The following is a 19,698-nucleotide window of genomic DNA, read 5'->3' on the forward strand; positions in this document are numbered from 1 at the left end:
GGGACATCATACTATATGTCTGCAGCATGATGCCCCAGTGCTAGACATCACTATAAACTGCCACATTGCAGAAATCGTAGCGATATGACTGAAAAATTGTTAAAGCTACGTTAAAAATCCAAATCACACACACTTAGTTTTGCTTCATCAGGGTGATAATCCAGTTTTGTGCTGTGCCATTTGGCCTAAATTCAGTACCCAAAACTTTTACCAGTCATGAGAGTAGATGCCATCCACCAAAGATTACTGGAGATCCGTGTCCTCTAGTATTTCAGTGACTGGTTGATTCATAAAGGCTGTTTGGAGTCCTTCAGACAAGTTCTGATTCTCAGTTGGTCCACGGTGACCAAAGTGGGCCTTTTACCCAACCTAGAGAAATTAGAGCTGGTTCCTTCCCAAGATTTCATTCATGTGGAGATGAATTTCCTCATGAAAAAAAGATTAGCCTGTATCATACTGGACAGAATAGAAGAGATCTTGAGTCTGTTGGAGGTGATGAACTTCACAGTGGACCTGGTTCTCCTTGGCAGACTGCACTTGTACTCTCACCAGTTTCTTCTTCTGGCAAGCTGGAAACTGCACATCAATCCTCTAACTGCTCAGACTTCTCTAGGATGGAATTTCTGGCCAGGGACATCAGTCATGCCATACTTCAGATGCATCAGATTCAGGGTAGGTCACTCATCTGGGGCCAGCGGGACTGATTTTTCAGGGTTAAATGGTTCAAGAAAAAATCTATCCTCATCATCAACAATTTGGAAATGAGGGCAGTATTCTTGGCGCATCAGGGATGTATTGACAGCATACGAGGCTGCCACGTGATTGTTGTGTATATTTGGTTTGCATTTTTTATTTTACTGCTTCAGTAGCCTAAGTGGTTAGAGGATGCCTCAGATGTGGGAGGTCGCAGGTTTGAACCTTGGCTGAGTTATACCAAAGACTTATAAAAATGGTACCAACAGCTGCCTCATTTGGCACTCAGCATTAAGAGGTTAGTTTTGGAACTGGTTGGCTTGGTGTCAGGATAATGTGACTGGTTGGGACAGGATGCCACTAACGGCTGCCTCGCTTGGCGCTCAGCATTAAGAGGTTAGTGTTAGGACTGGTCGGCCCGGTGTCAGAATAATGTGACTGGGTGGGACATCATGCTATATGTCTGCGGCATGATGCCCCAGTGCTAGACATCACTATAAACTGACACTGCAGACATCGTAGCAATATGACTGAAAAATTGTCAAAGTTACGTTAAAAATCCAAATCACACAGACACACACGATGATTTTAATTGTGCATGGCATATTGTTTCCATGGCCTATATTGCAAATTGTTTAATGCAGGGTTTAGTGATCAAGCTGATATTCCCTCAATGGTGAAAATGATGTCCCCATGCTACAGTGTGTGATGCACTATGTCTACTTGGGTCTGGTAGCAAGGATATTAATTCTATAGGGATATTGTCACATCTACAATACCAACAATTGAAGAAACTTAGAAAATTAGTGATCACAACATCAGCCAATTATTTTGCTACTGAAAGTGACAAGGACGGAAATGACTAATTTACCAGTTATTGTAGGAGCTTCTACATAGTGTAGGGTACATTAGACTGTGCCTACATGTTCAGAGTGACACAGATTATAATCTTTATGAGTAAAAGACCTCAAGTTATTAACAAAATCATTATTATTGACAATTTCTTCCTGGCTGGTACATGTACATGTATACTGATACTTTCAGCAGATTATATAATGCATGTGATATTAAATAATTTATGAAAAATGCATCACCTATCAGTAAAACTGTCTGGAAATTTATATTTATGAGCAACTATAGGAAAAAATCGAAGAATAGCAGTAAAAAATTTAAGTTTCATCTGCCATCAATCACCCGCACATTAAGTATGAAAATGTTCTTTTGTTTTTCTTCATGTTTTAACATTATATGGAAATATTGGTATTGCAAAATTACTAAGGCTCTAGCTATGTTAGTTCACTGTAAGATATTTTCTTGTTTGCCTGTTCCTATAGAAACAGCAAGAACCAGATTGCTTATGAAAGTTGCTTTTCCGTTATTAGGATTCTTATGTGGTTCATAATGAAAATTTGATCCATTCTTGTAAGTCTTTGCATTAAACTTACTACTGTTAAAAATTTTTGATAAGTGTTTCAGAGAATCAGAAATACTATTGAACTTGAAATCTTGTCTGCAATTCAGGGTGAAACATGTACATTCAGTAGGGGGCTGGATCTGCCTACATTGTTTTTTAATTCACTTTACCTTATTCAGGAGAATATAGTTATCCTTGTTTGTACTTCCATCTGTGTGTTCATCACACCATTATGTTTTGCATTTAGATAATATTCATGTAATTTTTTGACTGCAGGACCCAGTCCTTCAAAATTTCCTCAGTCTGACCTATGTTTCACATTTTGGTGACTCTGATTACATTTTGAATTGTGGGTTCGAGTCTCGGATTCGGCTAATGTGGGTATGTGAGAAAGCTTGCCAGTAGCTTCTCGAGGGTCGGTGGTTCTTTCTGGGGATTTCCCGGGTTCTTCCTCCACCATTAATACTGGCCGCCATGTATAGCCTATCATGTGCTGAAAAATGGCGTTAAACCCTACAACAACAACAACAACAACAACATTTTGAATTCATTTAGTTTCTTGTGCATTGTTGGCTACAGGGTCATGCAACATTGCAGTGTGTGAATTTGTTTTGGTGAGCTCAGTCCTGTCTCCAATCAATAGCTCCTCACTAGTATCTGTGTGATGTTTTATTGACTTATTTGAATTCATGTAAGGAAAATAGGGGTGAAGCCATAAGGGAGGGAATGGCATCTAGGGTATTCATATTCACAATAATTATAATCAGTTAAAATTTCTGTGTATCAGAGAAATGATGTGTGCTGTGATTGGCAGTTAAGAGAAAATAAACTTGGGTGAATCTGGAATCCATAAAAAAAAACTGTATTGCTTATTTTGGGCATCCTAGACAATTTTAAATCTAGAAGACCATGCAGGATTGTTCAAATATAGTTATCATATTCAAATAAAAATGTCTAAAGCAGCAGGGAATTATACAAAATGATTGTTTATTACAGTAATTAGTATAATTGGTTATACCAGTTTAATTCATGTTGAAATTTCCTACAAAATAGTGTGCTGCCATGATTTTCTCAGTTGATGACAACTAACCCAACCCTACTAACTCACATTATGTAAGGCATACCAAATTGTAAGACTTGCTCTTTAATGGTACTGCAGACATTTCTAAACCATCACATTCTCATAGTTTACTTGATTACTGTTTATCAGACAAAAGTGAAAAGTCCATCTTAAGCAGTGTAGCAGAAGGTGCACAGCATGACATGCTAAATGTCATATACACTTATTTCTTAAATTAGCACTGGTTATATGCATTCACTTCTTTATGTGCTTGCTGTTATTTAAATGTACTCATGTACAAATATTTCAGCATTTTAAAAGTTATCACCATTATTTTTATATTAGAAGATCAGTCCATCAAATCATCTCCAGTTCTTAACAGTGTGAGATATCTTCATGAGACTTGATATGCATTTATTTCAAGACAAATTTGTGTCTTATTAAGATTCATCTTTGCTAGAATTAATACTTTTAGAGTTATCTCTCCATATTTGACAATTGTTTTTACACCTTACTTTATACCTCTTAACTATTTGAGGTATCATCATGAATCTTTGTATGCTCGTGTGTGATGGCCAATGACATGACAGTGTGTATTGTAAGAGGACATGTTTTAACATAGAATGGTCTTTATTTGATCAGTTTTGTAAGAGGTACCACTTTTATTTGAAAAGTTACAATATACATGTCTTAGACCATCTCTTTGTCACACACAAAACAGTTGATATCATCAAATTGTTTGAGATATCTTCATGCAGCTTTGCATGTATTTGTATTGTGGCAAGATTTTTTGTAATGTACAAGAGTAAGTTTTGTCAGATTGTTACTTTGAAAGTGGAGGATTCCATAAGCACTTGATTATGGATAGATTTAGTAGCAGAAAAGTCTAAATAAAGTCCAGCCTGTAACTGCTAAGTTGTATGAAAATAAACGTTTATCTTAGAAACTAAGAAATTAAAAATCTTGTTAAATCTACTCATTTGAAATAAATTTGACATTGATGTTTAAATGTAGCCAATAAAATTACTCCTAAGTTTGCATAATTATACCTTCACTGAGAGGACAGATATAGGAAAAAATAATTTTAATTTGACTATGAGTTTATCAAACCTTGCAATGCCTTTCTCCAGATGCCCTAGAACTAATGGTCTTCACATTTGGAGACCTTACACCTACAGCTCGCAGCGTGAAGGTGCTCGAGAGCCCTGATGGAGCAAAAGAGTTCCAGCCTGCTACATGGAACAGCATAACAAATCCACCACCTGGCCTGGACAAGATGGCTGCCTATCAGGTCATCCTTGAGGTTGACCTGACATGCAGCTGTAATGACTTTCGCATGGTCTTCAGGGGACGAGTTGGAAATGAAAGGTAGTATTTATCACATATTTTCACTTGTCTTAAAAATTTCAGTTTTTATTATTTTGTATTGTTCAACAGTTTCTATTTGTTCAAAGTAACTTTGACATTCAGATGTGACATATTATAATATTTGTGGTGAAAGAAATGAGATTATCCACTTAAAATCCTTCTGATCTTGTATGGACTATCACACTGATGGGACAGGGAATTGGATCAGGGACTGCCTCGATGTAAAATGATTTCAGTCTATCCAGGTCCCAGCTTCACTTCTTGTATGCTTTGCTGAAATATGTTAGCTTTTTTTTAATTCTGTGAAGTACAGGTAGTGAAATATTGTGTAGTGAGTTATGTTCAAGCATTTAATTTTATGTTTATGTATTTACAATCGATCAGCCTTCTGTAAAAGAATAAATCATCCATGACAGTTTCTTAGTGTTTTGGTTATCAATTCATACCCAGATGTTTGATGGACAGCAGCACAAAATTAGAACATCCAAAAAATGTACAACTTGAGATGCATAATTCTAGTCCCTTAAAAATAACCAATACCAGTAATACAGTAGAGTTATTAAGTATACCAAGAAACAAACAAGAGTCCACAAAGTGTTTTTCATTAACTATGTTAGGGTCCAATTCTCAATTCAAAGTTCTTCTGTCCAATTCATCAACTTCACATTTCCTGAAAATCAGACAGGGAAAAATTGATTTATGAATTTGTGTGGTCATTTCTTAATTTGTTACTTTCAACTTTCATTGTAATTACTTGTATTCTAAAACAAAGTGCAAATAATGTATTTGTACAGTAAATATACATGTGTATAGGTTGAAAATTAAGGATATGCATTAATTAATGCTGTCCTTCATAAGCAAATTTTTATATATGAAATAGTCTGCTATGCCAAGTTTCTCTGCCCTCTCAGGCCTGCACAAATGTAATATTTACCCTTTACATATTTTATTTTTAATTTGCCCAGAACCACTATTTAAATTTTAATTACGGTGAGGTAAGTAATCTGATTATCTTTCCCGATGTCTGTTTCCGAATGTCAGGCTTTCATTATTAAAAGAAGTGTTAGCTAAAGTACATGTACCACTAATATTATTATTATATCAAGAACTCTGACGATTGCAGGGAATAGGGTCAGCAGTGTATTGATAGAGCTTTGGGTTTCACATAGCGGATTTTTTTTAAATTGACAATTATGACCGGACATTTTTAACACATTAACCCCTAGCAATGACTTTACGGGGCAGGAGGTAGTAGCCTACTGCCGAGCTCTGTAGCGTCATGGTCATGCATGATACACTAAAGTGGGTGATATTATAGAAAGGTAGACAGATGTAACTCTACAATGATACCAAATAATCTGGAATATCTAGTTGCACTACAAAATACAGATAAAAAAAACTCATTTTTGGACCCGACTTTTTTTAAACCCAAAATTCGCCTGTGGTCGGAATCTGAGTTTGTGTCTGGATTTTAGACTTTTTGGTCTCAGATCTAAGGCAAACCGGTATGAACTGCAGACAGACAGATGAGCCTTTGCAAAAAGTAGGATAAGATGAGCATTTGGAATAAAGAGTGATCTCCATACAAAAATAATGGCTCCGTTAAGCAAAAAAAAATATAAACAAAATAAAATAATAAAAAAATCCAACTTTTACCCTTCTGCTCATGTGCGAGTCAAATAGCCAATGAAAAATGATGTTTCTAACACAACTAGGAAGTATGTTATTGAAAGATGATCGGGGATTTGGTGTTTTCGAGTCTATTCAGAAATAGCTTTCAAAATGTGTTTCCTACTCGATTTTCAGGCGAAAATAACAAAAAGCTCCATTGGTTAATGTGTTAATTGTCAAGATCATAACATGGTCAGAGAGAAATGGGATCAACATTGTTTTGATAGAGCTTTGGGCTTCATACATAGGATTTCTTTTGTAAAATTGATTACGATTGACGTAATTGTCAAGATCATAACTTGGTCAGATAGGCTAAAAATAGATATGTGGATTAACACACACACACAGAGAGAAACAGTTAACATAAAACGAAACAGGGAAACAGACAAAGACCAAAACATCACTTGACAATTCATGTATCACTTCCTGTATAATAAGGCATTTAGTGTACAAATGTTTCATCTGCAAAAGTAATTGCAGTATTGTACAGTTATCCACAGTAAATCATTACAAAACTTTAACATGTCATCATGTAAACGAAGAAATAATACTTTAGGAGAAAAATAAAAATTATTCAACTTGACAACAATGGGGAGAGTTCACACGCCGAAACATTTATGTTGAGAAGACTAAAATAAACAAGAGCATAAAAAATAAGGAGAACATTCTGTAGCAGTGGGAGAATAGAGTAAATGGAAAGAGAATTATTTTAAATATGAAACAGCATATGTACCAAGACTCAAATAACATTTTCAGATGGTTTTGTAATGCACATTTGACACCTAAGAATAACAAACATTACTTTATGTTACCTTGAAATAAATCTGTTTTTAAGACAAGATCATTTTAATAATTAATGCTATTTTTGAATGAAGATATTGACTGCTTTAAGTTATATGTAGCTTTCCTACTATGTATACATATCCATACACATCTCACAAAGATAGTCCCTCTCTGGAAAGGCCACCTGTCTTATAAGGCCACTTTCCCGGTGCAGAAGGGGTAGCCATATATGAGGAGGACCACTGTATGTATGTATGTGTGTATATATATATATATATATATATATATATATATATATATATATATATATATATATATATATATATATATATATATATATGTGTGTGTGTGTGTGTGTGTGTGTATATATATGAAAAGTTCACAGATTGATGTGTATTGTATTGTGAATGGATTTATGATTTTATCTAATGCTGGCATCAAATGACCAAAGCAATGGAGTGTTTCTAATGTTACAGAGAAGAGTCAATCAATATTCTGCTTAATGTGACATGTAGATTTGTCAGAGATAATCAAAAGATGTATAATGTTTGAAATATGTATCCTGAGCAGCTTGGGAAATTAATTGAGTTAGGAATTACATTGAAACAGCAATGACAAAACTTGGCAAAGAATACAACAAAATGTATGAATAATTGTTATTTGACATAGTGCAAGAAAACTTCAAGTCATTAACACTGGTGATTAAGACAATGAGTACATCACCAGAAATTAATTAGAAAGATACTTTCAGTATTAATATAACAATGGAATCCACACCCACTCACCATGAGAGAGATTTAATGATTTTTTTTTCTTGGTCCGGAGAAACAAAAACCATAGTTGAGATGTACCTATAAACCAAAATGTTTAGAATTAATGCATTTGATGCTGCAAATGGAAGTGTGTGGGTTGATGCAGTAGTAAGTGATGGATCATTTGATCATTTTAGCTCATTTGGATTAACGTAAGACACATTTTACATGGCTTGAAGATTTTTTTTGTTACTAATTATTCAGATTACATACCCGTTTGTCTACAAGATGCAGTTACATTATTTCAGATTACCATAAATGAAGAGCTTAGTTTTTATGGAACTGTGCTCTTGCCCAGTTAGACAAAAGTTTTGAGTAATGTGTGTGTGTATACATATATATATATATATATATATATATATATATATATATATATATATATATATATATATATATATATATATATATATATATATATATATATATATATATATAATCTATCTATCATTAAGTAGCATTAGGATGCATTCCCTACCAATGTGAATGCCTTGGAAAAAATTAATTTGCCACAGAGCATGCAGTTACGAATACTTATCTTTGAATTTACATTTATGTGGAAGTATCTGTCTTAATATTTTATGTGTAATTCTTTTTTACATTTTTAGAACTTTTAATTGGCAACACTGTTTTTGTGCTGATGTGCTATTACATTCTAACACATGCTATCTCTTTTTAAATGGCCAGGGGTCACCCTTTTAACATTGTAGCTGCAAATTTGTAATGGTGCTTTTAGACCCCACATGAGCTTTCTGTTGGTTGTAGTTGGATGTTCCATTTTTAATCCCCCACAATGACACCAGAAAGAGGCATATTGTGTAAATGTTGTCAGTCTATGCCTCCAAATGACTGTATGTTCACACATTCATATGTTTGTATATCCCCATTTGTCTCGACCCTGTTCACTTATTGTGACACAAAACTATTAAACTTAGAACCATGGAATTTTTACACACTTTATCATTGTCATAAATAGATAGCCTGTTTATAATTTCATGCCATTGCAGCAGGTTTTCAGGTTGTTTTTACACATTTTTGAACATAATAAAAATTGTTAGCACAGTTAGGTAAAACCATTCGAGTTAGACAAATGACATTTTGTAGGCATATTTTCATTCATATGTAGATAGTTTTATTGGATTTTTATGCTGTTGTAGCAATTTTTAGCTCTGCAAGTCATTGACTAGAAGAGCTCATGGGATAGCCTCTTGACCATTAGTACAAGTAGAAGAGCTCATGGGATAGCCTCTTGACCATTAGTACAAGTAGAAGAGCTCATGGGATAGCCTCTTGACCATTAGTACAAGTTTGTTATTGTTACTCCCTTTAAGCTACTTGGAAGATTGCCATAATCTTTAACAAACTAACAAACTTGGCTTCAACATTTTCATTCAAGGCAACAAAGTCTAATAACCTTTGTTTCTTCAACACCCATCTCTGATTTAGTTTAACAAATTGGATTGTTCCATTTATGTGCTTTACAAATGCAAATTGACCTGATGGGCTCATCCACAGCAATAATAAAAGGACTAGCAAACACAAATTCACCCTAGCTAGTGTTAATCATAATATATGGAACTGTGGTTGTTAATCTCTCACTGCTTTACCTTTTAGTCACATCAGTGACAATTAACTGTAAAAATTGCCCTATGGCACTTGTTTTCCAAGAGCATTAGGCATGGGCTATGTGAATCACAACTGTTTATTGATTAACTGGCCACAGGCTACAAGCATATAAATCACTGTGTCAAGAAAGATCTCCATCTCTATTTTTTTTAAGATAAAATTTACTGTAGATCTTGCATTTAAACACAGCCATGTTGTTGTTTTTTTGAATAAAAAAATTAATGTTTTTCATGTAACATGTCATGTTCTGGCAGGTATGCATTGAGACTAAATGAAACAAAATGGTTTCTGATCTGGATTAAGATCTGTAAGTCTACAATTACCAGCATTGTCACTGGTTTTCACATGGGGTAGGGAAGAAGACAATTGAATTTTTAGTCAAAGAAGATCAAAGGTCATAATCACTCTGACTGAAAGAAGAATAATTTATGCTCAGCATTTCATATTTTTCAATCATGTACCTTTTCCAAGCTTTGTTGGGTACAAAAGAAGCCTTTTGATTTTAGGGTAAAAGTTCCAAGGACAAAGTTACTATGACCAAAAGAAGCAAAATGTTTTTGCATTATAGCTTTCATTCTAGACCACATATGTTGGCCAAAGTTTGTGGAGGGCTTAATCAGTCCTGGAATACAGGGTTAAATCATCAAGATGTTGGACAGATTCAGTGATAAATGAGATCCATGCATATTAATAAGGTGATCTTGCATCTGATTGAATAATATGTTACCACTCTGGAGTTCATATTTCTGATTTGATTTTGATGAAACTTGGAATATAGATTTATGTGATCTCAAGATCTTGCCCAAGTTCAGTTATTAGCAAGACCCACATATGAGGGGATTCATTTGTTTCCACTTTTGATATTTTATTTCTGATCTGATTTTACTTTGGTAAGTAGGCCTAATTCATCAGTTATGAGCAAGATCAGTGCATATTGATGAAGTGTCTGTTTGACTGAGCTTGACAACTCTTTAGTGACTATTTCTGAAAAGATTTTTGTATCAAACTTAGCGAATGCGCTTATATTGTCAAGCTATCCATTTACATTTATCATGGGTAAAGATCTGCTCCTATTAATGAAATTTTGCACAATAAAAAGTAGTTCTCACATAGTATTAAATTAAAAAATTTAATAATTTTTTTAACATTCCTACTTTCATCAAAGTAATACAAGGGAAATAACCCATGGTAACGAGAATTGCAGGTTTTTGTTATACAATACTTAACATTGTGAAGATATGCAAACCAAATGCTTTAAACAAAATTACAAACCAAAAGGCATACATTTCAAAGGTACAATTAATATTAAATTTCGGAATTTATGACTTTAAAAAAGTATTAAATATACATTTTTTGAGGAGCAAATACACAATTGCAGTATAAACTTTGCAATGTGGTGGTTAAGGATCAGAATTTCTTTATATAATTACCAGTGTTTGTTTGCAAGTAACTGCTTTTTTCTAATATTGATATAATATTGATATTGCTCAAATAAGAATATATTTCTTTTGAAAAACATATCTGTGATTATAAAATTTTTGCAGAGATTTTTCAGAATAAAAAATTTGAAGAGATTTGACAAAAAATAAATATTCCCCATACATTGGTAAGCATGTGTCTGGGAGATTTCCATGGACTACCTTACAATTCCTTTTTTATATGTATGTAATGTCTTCTGTATAAGGCTTCCAACAGCAAGATTTTTGGGCCATTAAAATGGGAAAAAGGTACAAAAAGAAAAGAGGATAGCCTGAAGAAAGAAAACACTATAAACTGTAAGAAAGAAAAGAGCATTGTAAGAGTATAAGTATATGATAGGTATACAAAAGAAAGTCATCTGAATCTTTTAAACCTAGTTTCAGATGATATGTACACAAATATAAACAACCGCTCAGGTGGCTTAGTGGTTAGAGCATCTACCTTAGATGCAGGAGGTCTCGGGTTCGAATCCTTGGCAGAGTCATACCAAAGACAAAAATGGTACTAACAGCTGCCTCGCTTGGTGTTCAGCATTAAGAGGTTAGTGTTAGGACTGGTCAGCCAGGTGTCAGGATAATGTGATTGGGTGGGATATGATGCTACATGTCTGTGGCATGATGCCCCAGTGCTAGACATCGTAGTGATATAACTGAAACATTGTAAAGCTATGTTAAAAATCTCTCTCTCTCTCTCTCTCTCTCTCTCTCTCTCTCTCTCTCTCTCTCTCTCTCTCTCACACACACACACATAGTCAAGAGATAATTCAAGATTGTAGATGCATCAACTGATTTTCAAAAATATAGTACTACATGACTAAATTAATAAAATGTGTGCTATTCAGGTTCAAAACATTCCTGTTGATTGTTTCTTTTGGCCAATTCCATCTCACAAATGTAGTTATTATTTTTAAAACAATTTAAACAAATGTGTAGGGATGGAGGTTTTCTTTCATGGTGCATATGTGTTTCTTTTAGATATCAGCAGTATAAAAGTAATTATATTGCCTGCTTCTAACATACCAACAGTTGTTCATGTAAGTGAAAAGGTATGCAGGAAATTAGCGTTGTTTCTAATCCACTGGCCTAAATCATTCCAAATCTGTTTTACAGTTGTACAGTCCCAAAAAAGATGAATTAATGCTTCAGGTGAATCCATGAAAAAAACATTTTTTCTTATTTGCTATTCCGGTTGTTTCTAGAAAAGTGTTTGTTGCAAGAACTCTGTACAGTAATTTAAACTGAAACCAGATTAGGTTAGAATCTTTTGTAATTTTTAATGTTATGGCATGCCTTGTCCAGTCCAATTGGTTTGATGGATTAAGTTGCATTTTCCATTAAATTAGTGTCTTTGTTTCTAATATTTCGCTGTCTTTTACCAAGACACTATAAATATTTCTGTAACCTTTCTTAGTCTCAAGGAGAAGTAAGGTGTAATTAATTATAGGTAAGGTTTTTCGAAAATTTCTGGTTGGGATTCAGCTGATAATTTTTTCATATATGATTTCACAGAAATAAGGACCCTTGCATATTGTAGAAAGTTAGTGCCAACATTATATATTTCATTCACTTTTTTGCCATGAAAGGAATTGCCCATTACTCTAGACAGTATCATATATAAACAGTATACCTTTTTCAAACCAATTTTTGCTTTAAAAAAAAAGAAAGACCCTTCAACCATAATATTTTCATTATACATTATGACTTAAGTAAGAAAATCTGAAATAGTCTTTGGAATAAACTTTTTAGACTATATGTAATAAGAAATATAAACATCCTTCCAAAATATATTATCAGCATCTTCTATTGTCCTTTTTATGTAATTGATATCAAACTTGTGAAAATCCTTCAGAAAATCAAAACAATGAAACATTAGTTTACTCCATTTTGTACTTTTGGGAAACATTCTTTGACTCAGGATATTCTGAGAGAACAATTTTTTTTTTTTTAAAGGATAAATTGCAAGTTGCACTCTTTAAATGAAATTATTATTATTATTATTATTATTATTATTATTATTTCTTGCTAGTCTCTTTTTGCCTTTTCTTTAAAGAAGAATAAGATATTGTTTTTGCTTTAATCTCCATTCGAAGTACATGAAAAAATATATAGTCATTTATCTTAAATTGTATTTCGTCATTTGGAAAATTACTGATATCATTTTGTACATAGATGTTAGACAAATATTGTAATTTAATGTATTTAATTTTTTCTGTTATATTTTCAATATACACCACTCTCTCGATAACTCGCGCACATCGGGGTCCAGAAACATCGACTGCACTATAAGTGAGGTGCAAGTTATCGAGGGACCTGTAAAATAAGCCCAAAACCAATAAAGTGGTTGACGACATAACAGAGAAATGGGGGGGGGGGGATAGGCAGATTATACTGTTGAATACTCACTTTATAATCGTTCTGAGATTCACTGTTAATAAATATCTCTTCATAACGGTGTACTTTATTATTTCCTCATAGGACAACATTAATTTCAGGATAAATGACAGTATATTGAGGCAATCATCGAAAACATTATTCCACGTGGTTTCTGTTCCCTTAACATGTGTACCACTTCACACATTGTGTACTACGTCACTAATTTTTATGTTGAATTGGATACATTCCAGTTTTATTGTTTGATCCAAATTAGACGTTTTTTTTTTATATACAAAAGTTTGACTCTTTTCGAGAAACAGTGTCGATCGAACGATAGATAGATAAATAGATTTGAATGTGATAGAAGTAAAATGGAAAACCAAAAAAAACAAACAAGGGTTAATCAGTACTAACATATTTAAAACAACGTAAATTAGAACAAGTTAATACTTGCTGTTTGTGCCACGCTTGACAAATATCAATTCACTTTTTGAAAAAATCAGTTATTTTGTGTGTGTGTGTGTGTGTGTTACTCCTTGGTTTCTCTGCCGCCGAGCAAAATCCCTCAGATTTGTCAACTGCACGAGCTTTACGAAGTCAACATTTTGGGTCTCCAGCCTTCTTATGGCAATATTAAAATATCTGATTGCTTCTTGTGCAGAGGGGTGGGGGTGCAACATCTGCGTCTGCATCACTTTCAACACTTGTGTTACTCCAGTTAGAATCGTCTTCTGCTGCAAAGTTGTTCGCTGTAGAAATAATTATAGTTTCATCTGACATGTATTCGGGTATTCGGCTGTGGGGCAATCATTGTCAGCACAAATCCACTCCTCCATATCATCAAAAGAAACGCCCATCTCAGGACCATGAGTCTGTACGAATTGCTCCCAAACAGCCTCGGCATTAATGACATCAATTTCACTGAAACATTTGAAGTCACTATCATCAACGTTTACTGTTTTGCTTTACGTCAAAGGCAGCTCCAAGACCCTTAATCCAGCACCCGAGGTCTCTTGTAATCGATTTTTTTTTAATGCAACAAACACTTCCCCAAGTTGTTGATCAAAACAAAGCTGGCATGTACATGTAATTAGGTTCTCACAGAAGTACTCACGGGTTTCTGTGTGACAATCGATTTACTCTTTTCATGTTTTCAATGAACAGAATATGTTGTGATTATAATGTTTACACTGAAACGGAATTAAAGGATTAGAACGTGACTTTCACACAGGAAGACGTTTCATTGGTGTTTATTTCATTCTCTGTTGCCACCTGTTAGCATTTACCAGAAGTTTTCATTGATTGCTATTTCACCGGACTGTTTATTTACAGTATACTGACAACTATTTATCATAAAAACTTACATAATATATGATATCTTTAAACAGAGGTCTCGCTAGGATTTTAAAACTGGGTCTTTCTGCCTCTGAATTCAATCACTAAATATCAGTACATTTTCTCACTCGGCCGCTAGTCAAAGCCTTTCAACTAGCCGCCTAGCTGTTGCATCATGTTCTTTTTTTTTTTTTTGTACTCTTATAAAATGGCAACAGTACATCAAAGAGTCTTTCAGTCACTGAATTCTGTCATTGTAAATATCAGCACAGTTAACTGATCAACACATTTTCCCATAAAGCAGGTGGCTGAAACAGGACCGGCAAATCTTTGAATTTTCCCGCGTACCTATTACATGCGTACGGAGGACTCCCGCCTCAGTGACTTTCTGCGTCCCAGATCAAAAATTGGTGTCCAAATACGCGTAATTAAGCATTTTCGAGACTTCTGAAATTAATTCTTCTTTAGAACTTGCAAATTTCAAAATATGGATTATATTTTTACGGGCATTAATCACCATTTTCGATGATAAAACGTGCAATGTATCAAGGTTTAATTTATCAATTCTTATCGTAATTTTTTCATGTTCAGCATATTTTAAAGACATTTTAAATACATTTTCTATGGAAAAAAATCGGGAGCCAAGACGGACACCGCGTTATAAACAGGATCGCGAGTTATCCGGGCACGAGTTATCGAGGGAGCGGTGTATATCTTGTCTTTAATTAGGTAGTGTTATTGAGCTCCCAAAATAATTTTCCTTCTTGAAGTTCCATATTTTATGCATTAATGTTAAGAGAGAATGGTTCATTCTGTACCCTGGTACAGTATCAGCTGCTTCAGTATCTATAAGCAAGTTTGCCATAATGAAGAAAAATATCAAGCCTTCCTCTTTTGTTTCTTCCCCTCAAAGTGTATTTTTTCTGTTCTCCATGAATTTCTCTCCAGATAACAATGAGCCCAAATTTATTTGTGATTTCTATCAGTTTCTCTCTTGATCTTGGGTTATTCTGTCTGTCGTAATTACATGTATCATCTTGCTGATTCATAACAAAATTAAAATCACCTATCTTATCAAGTTATCATGATAGTCATTTAAGTCAGTTTTCAACTGTTGAAACAAATATGAGTCTTCGTTTGAACCACAAATATTTAGTAATGTTATGTTCTTATTTTCTATTTGCAAATCGATAATAATCTTATTTCCGTCTGTCTTATCATATTTGCTGTATTTAAAATTTTAAGTTATCATTTGAAGACTTGCTCGTCTTCTAGATTGACTTGAAAAATTGCTAAAAAAAAGCATTCATCCCAACCGACTAGGTATATAATATTCTTTCTTTGTAGGAAAAGTTTATCTTGTAGAAAATAAATTGAATTTTTTATAAAAAAAAGTTATAAAATGAAAGACATCTCTATTGGATTTGTCTCCTAAACTTAGACAATTCATGGATGCAGTGGTAATTTTATTAATGATCAGGTAAAGTCCCAAAGTTTATTTGGAAACAATACTCTGGGCAAAAATATCTGACAGTTCTATGCATTAGATCTTATTATAATTGTGCATAAAATCATAAGATGCAAATACAGTTTACTGGTGTCTTTGCCTTTGACATAGGAAAGGACTTTTTTAAGGAGGGAGAAAAGAAGATAGAGAAGAAACAGAAGTAAGAAGAAACAAAAGCATAAAATGTTTTTACCTTCCTTTTGGTATAAGAGCCTATTAAAAATTTATAAATGTAAATATCTCTAATATATTGACATTTTCTACAAATACTTCCACAATTATATTCAATGCTTTTGCAGCAAAGAAAGCAAGCAGAAGATTATTCAAATTGCATGGCAAGAATACATAAGTACATTTGCAACAAAATAAAAATGCTGTAAACACCTTTATGGTAAAGATAGCAATAAAAAAGTTTTGCAAAGCACATAGCATGCAAACAATATGCAGTACTGATTTAATAATAATAATAAAAAAATTAAAGGTTGCAAATAATGCACAAAAAAGCATTTAAAGCAAAAACCAGCAGGCAAAGGTCCTACCAGTCACATGGCAAAAGCATGACAATACAACAGTGTTTCTCGAACTTTTTTATCTTGCGGCGCACCAAAAAGATCTAAAAAATTTCACTGCACACCTGAAAAGATTTAACAGTTTTTGTGGTGAAGAACTTATTTGTTTTTACATATATATTTGATCTTAAATTTAATGTGAAGGATGTGCCTGCTTTCGAGAGCAAATCAGATTTAAGCGAGGCTCCAAAGTTGACAAACAAGCGCGCATTTCATCGTCGATTTTAAGAAGTCTCTCTCTTTCTTTTTCGATTTGATTTCAGTCAATGCTGAAAATCCAAACTCACAAAACCACGAAGACACAAGTGGCAGGATTATTTTGATTGCTTTTGAACTGATTGCAGGATGTGACTTCTTGATTAAGATCCAAAACTCATCCAGGCTCTTTTCGAGAAATATTGACTGAAAATATTTATCATTATTTTTAATCAGTGAGTTGTTCTTCTTCTTTGGTTGTAATAAATCGGAGAAAAACTGAACCTTCAGCCACCAGATTTCGTCATGAAGAGAGAATCCAAAGTCTGTTTTCTCAACCTCCAAGAACAAAATCACTTCAATCTTGCGATGGACAAGACACTTTAACACTTTTCCCCATTGAAAGCCAATGAACGTCAGTATGGTACAGCAGGCATTTGCAGTCTGAATCCATCACTTCACAGAGTTGAGAGAAAAGTCGAGATTGAAGCAGTCGAGATTTGATGAAGTTTACAACTTGAATAACTTGGTTCAGAACTTATATATGTTACTTTTTAACTTTTGTGACATTGATTTACCATTTAATTTTTCGATATGTTAAAGGTTTCAAAACGCTAGCAATTTTAGATATTTTTTAAAAACTTACACGGCACACCTGCAAATCTCTCGCGGCACACACAGTTTGAGAATCATGGCAATACAACCAAAAGATAAAATAGTAGCTGTATGGCAATAAGACAAACACCAGTTCCCTGATTTAATGTTGGATACATTTATACATTTTCATTGTGAAATTTGAAATTTTAAAAAGATGTCATAATCTGTTTACAATCTTTTAAACTGATATTTATTAAGCAATATTCTGTTTTTACTGCAAAGGAATGATACCTGGTAAATTTGATTATTGTTGTTTCTTGAAACAAACAAGAATAAAAACAGAAATTAACATAGAAACAGTTTATAAATTTTATTTTAAACACAAATAATTTATTTTAAAACATGTACAGGAAAGTGGGGCACCTTATGCAAAATGAAATAAAGAAAATTATACACTAAGGCAAGAAAAGGGATTAACATATTTTTAAATATACTTACAATATTGTCTCCCCTTTCCTAAAAAAAAAAAAACATTAGGTCTAAATGTAACACATTTACATAGAGTAATTTATTCATTTCCTAAAATGAATCACATAAATATATTATTCATGATAACTAATTTGTTAATTTCTATATGTTCTATCATGTTCACAGTCAGTACCTTGGATCTTTACAAAAACCTAAGAGCTTGCTTGAAGATAGCTCGTAGATTATATTTTCCAGTTTTTCTTAGAATTCTCTAAGAACAAAAACCAAATATAAAAACTAAAGTAGAGCCCATTCTGGAAGTAAAATGGTATCTGTTTTATTAAATAGATTGCTATTTTATTAAGAAGATTGCTTTCTGGAAGTAGCATTTAAATAAACATAAAAAAAAATAATAAAGGATTCTTATATATTTGCTGATACAAGGGAAAAGTCTAAGGCTTTGACTGTGAGATGTGTACTTATAGCATACAGTTAAATACATGTAGTACTAAATCTGTGACTGTTTCAGTTTAGGGGTCAAATATTAGAAAACTTTATTTTTTTTCCCCTATTCTTGTCTGAAGGTTGTCATTGTTTTGAGTGGCATAAACTTCCTTAAATAGTCTTCTGTCTAGTTTCATAAGAAATGGCAGGTCAGTCACTATTCTGTTCTTGGAGTCTTGCAAGTGTTTAGCTCAGGACAACACCAGTTCTGCATCTACCCAGCAACTGAATTTTATTATAATGGGTGCTGGGCCAAGAGCTTTAGTAGGAGTTTTGTGTGGTGACACCCAAGTCTTTTACTAGAATTTCTTTAACTACCTGATAGTGTTCTCACCAGGATCATCTTTTCTCATCCCTACAACAGAGGGTTGTATTTTCTTTCATGCTTTTCCAGGTGAAGAATTTTTCACTGTAGAAGTGTAATCGACTCATTATCTTCTTATCGAGGGTTTGGAGCTCTTGCTTATTATCATTCTGCAATTTTGTCACTGACTTGTCGCAAAAATTAAGGTGCTTCTCAATATCAGTGATTTCAAGTTTCACTGTTTTAGACTCCTCCATTAGCAGCCTGAAGTTCTGACCTCAAAATGCCTTTCACTGTTTCTTGTATCATTCAGAAATGAATCTGTCTTCCTGTACATAGCTTGATATCTTTATTCTACTTTCTTATGAAGTTCATCAAACATTTTCTGTTGTTACAATTTATCAGTGGACATTTCCATCACAGTTTCAGGCACACATTCAGTACCCACATTAGACACACCTATCTGATTTGCAGATGATACTTCCACCTCAGATGTTTTTTCTCCAGATTTCTCTTTAACTGTTGTTTTGTGTGATTTGTTTTCAACTGGACTAACATTCACAGGAACAGATATGCAGGTACTCCTCAAATTAGGTTTGGATGCCATTTCCTTTTGAAGGCAAATAATTAAGTTTCTTCTTAAATGGCTGGGTGAGGAAGGTTATTAAATTGACAACATACAGCAGAATTTCAGCCCATACACACTTTCATACATTTTGTTGTGATATGTTGTGATCATTTACCTATACCATTTTAGTTACCATTCAACAGTTTGCTTTCCAAAATAAAAAACGGTACAATAAGGCTCTTCTCTTACGAAATACCTTACCAGGCAAGCAAAAAACAATAGCTTCCCACCGTGGCAAAACTCAAAGTAAAAATATTTGCATATCTAAAATTCTTATATATTTGGAAGGAAGTTTGGTATGTTTGTTGAAACAGAG

At 33.6% G+C, this 19,698-nt stretch overlaps 1 protein-coding gene across 3 annotated transcripts in view; it reads left to right on the forward strand.

The window, feature by feature from the left end:
- The window catches only part of LOC149804462 (extended synaptotagmin-1-like), a 201,036-nt gene that overhangs the window by 64,508 nt on the left and 116,830 nt on the right, over window positions 1-19,698 (forward strand). For all 3 annotated transcript variants that reach the window (XM_089940669.1, XM_089940671.1, XM_089940670.1), the window contains exon 3: window positions 4,298-4,535. In XM_089940669.1, the coding sequence (XP_089796795.1) occupies window positions 4,298-4,535 (238 nt within the window). The remainder of the gene's footprint in view (window positions 1-4,297; window positions 4,536-19,698) is intronic.

The sequence above is a fragment of the Sinohyriopsis cumingii genome, chromosome 2, assembly GCF_028554795.1.
Source record: "Sinohyriopsis cumingii isolate HCF-2022 chromosome 2, ASM2855479v2, whole genome shotgun sequence".
NCBI lineage: Eukaryota > Metazoa > Mollusca > Bivalvia > Unionida > Unionidae > Sinohyriopsis > Sinohyriopsis cumingii.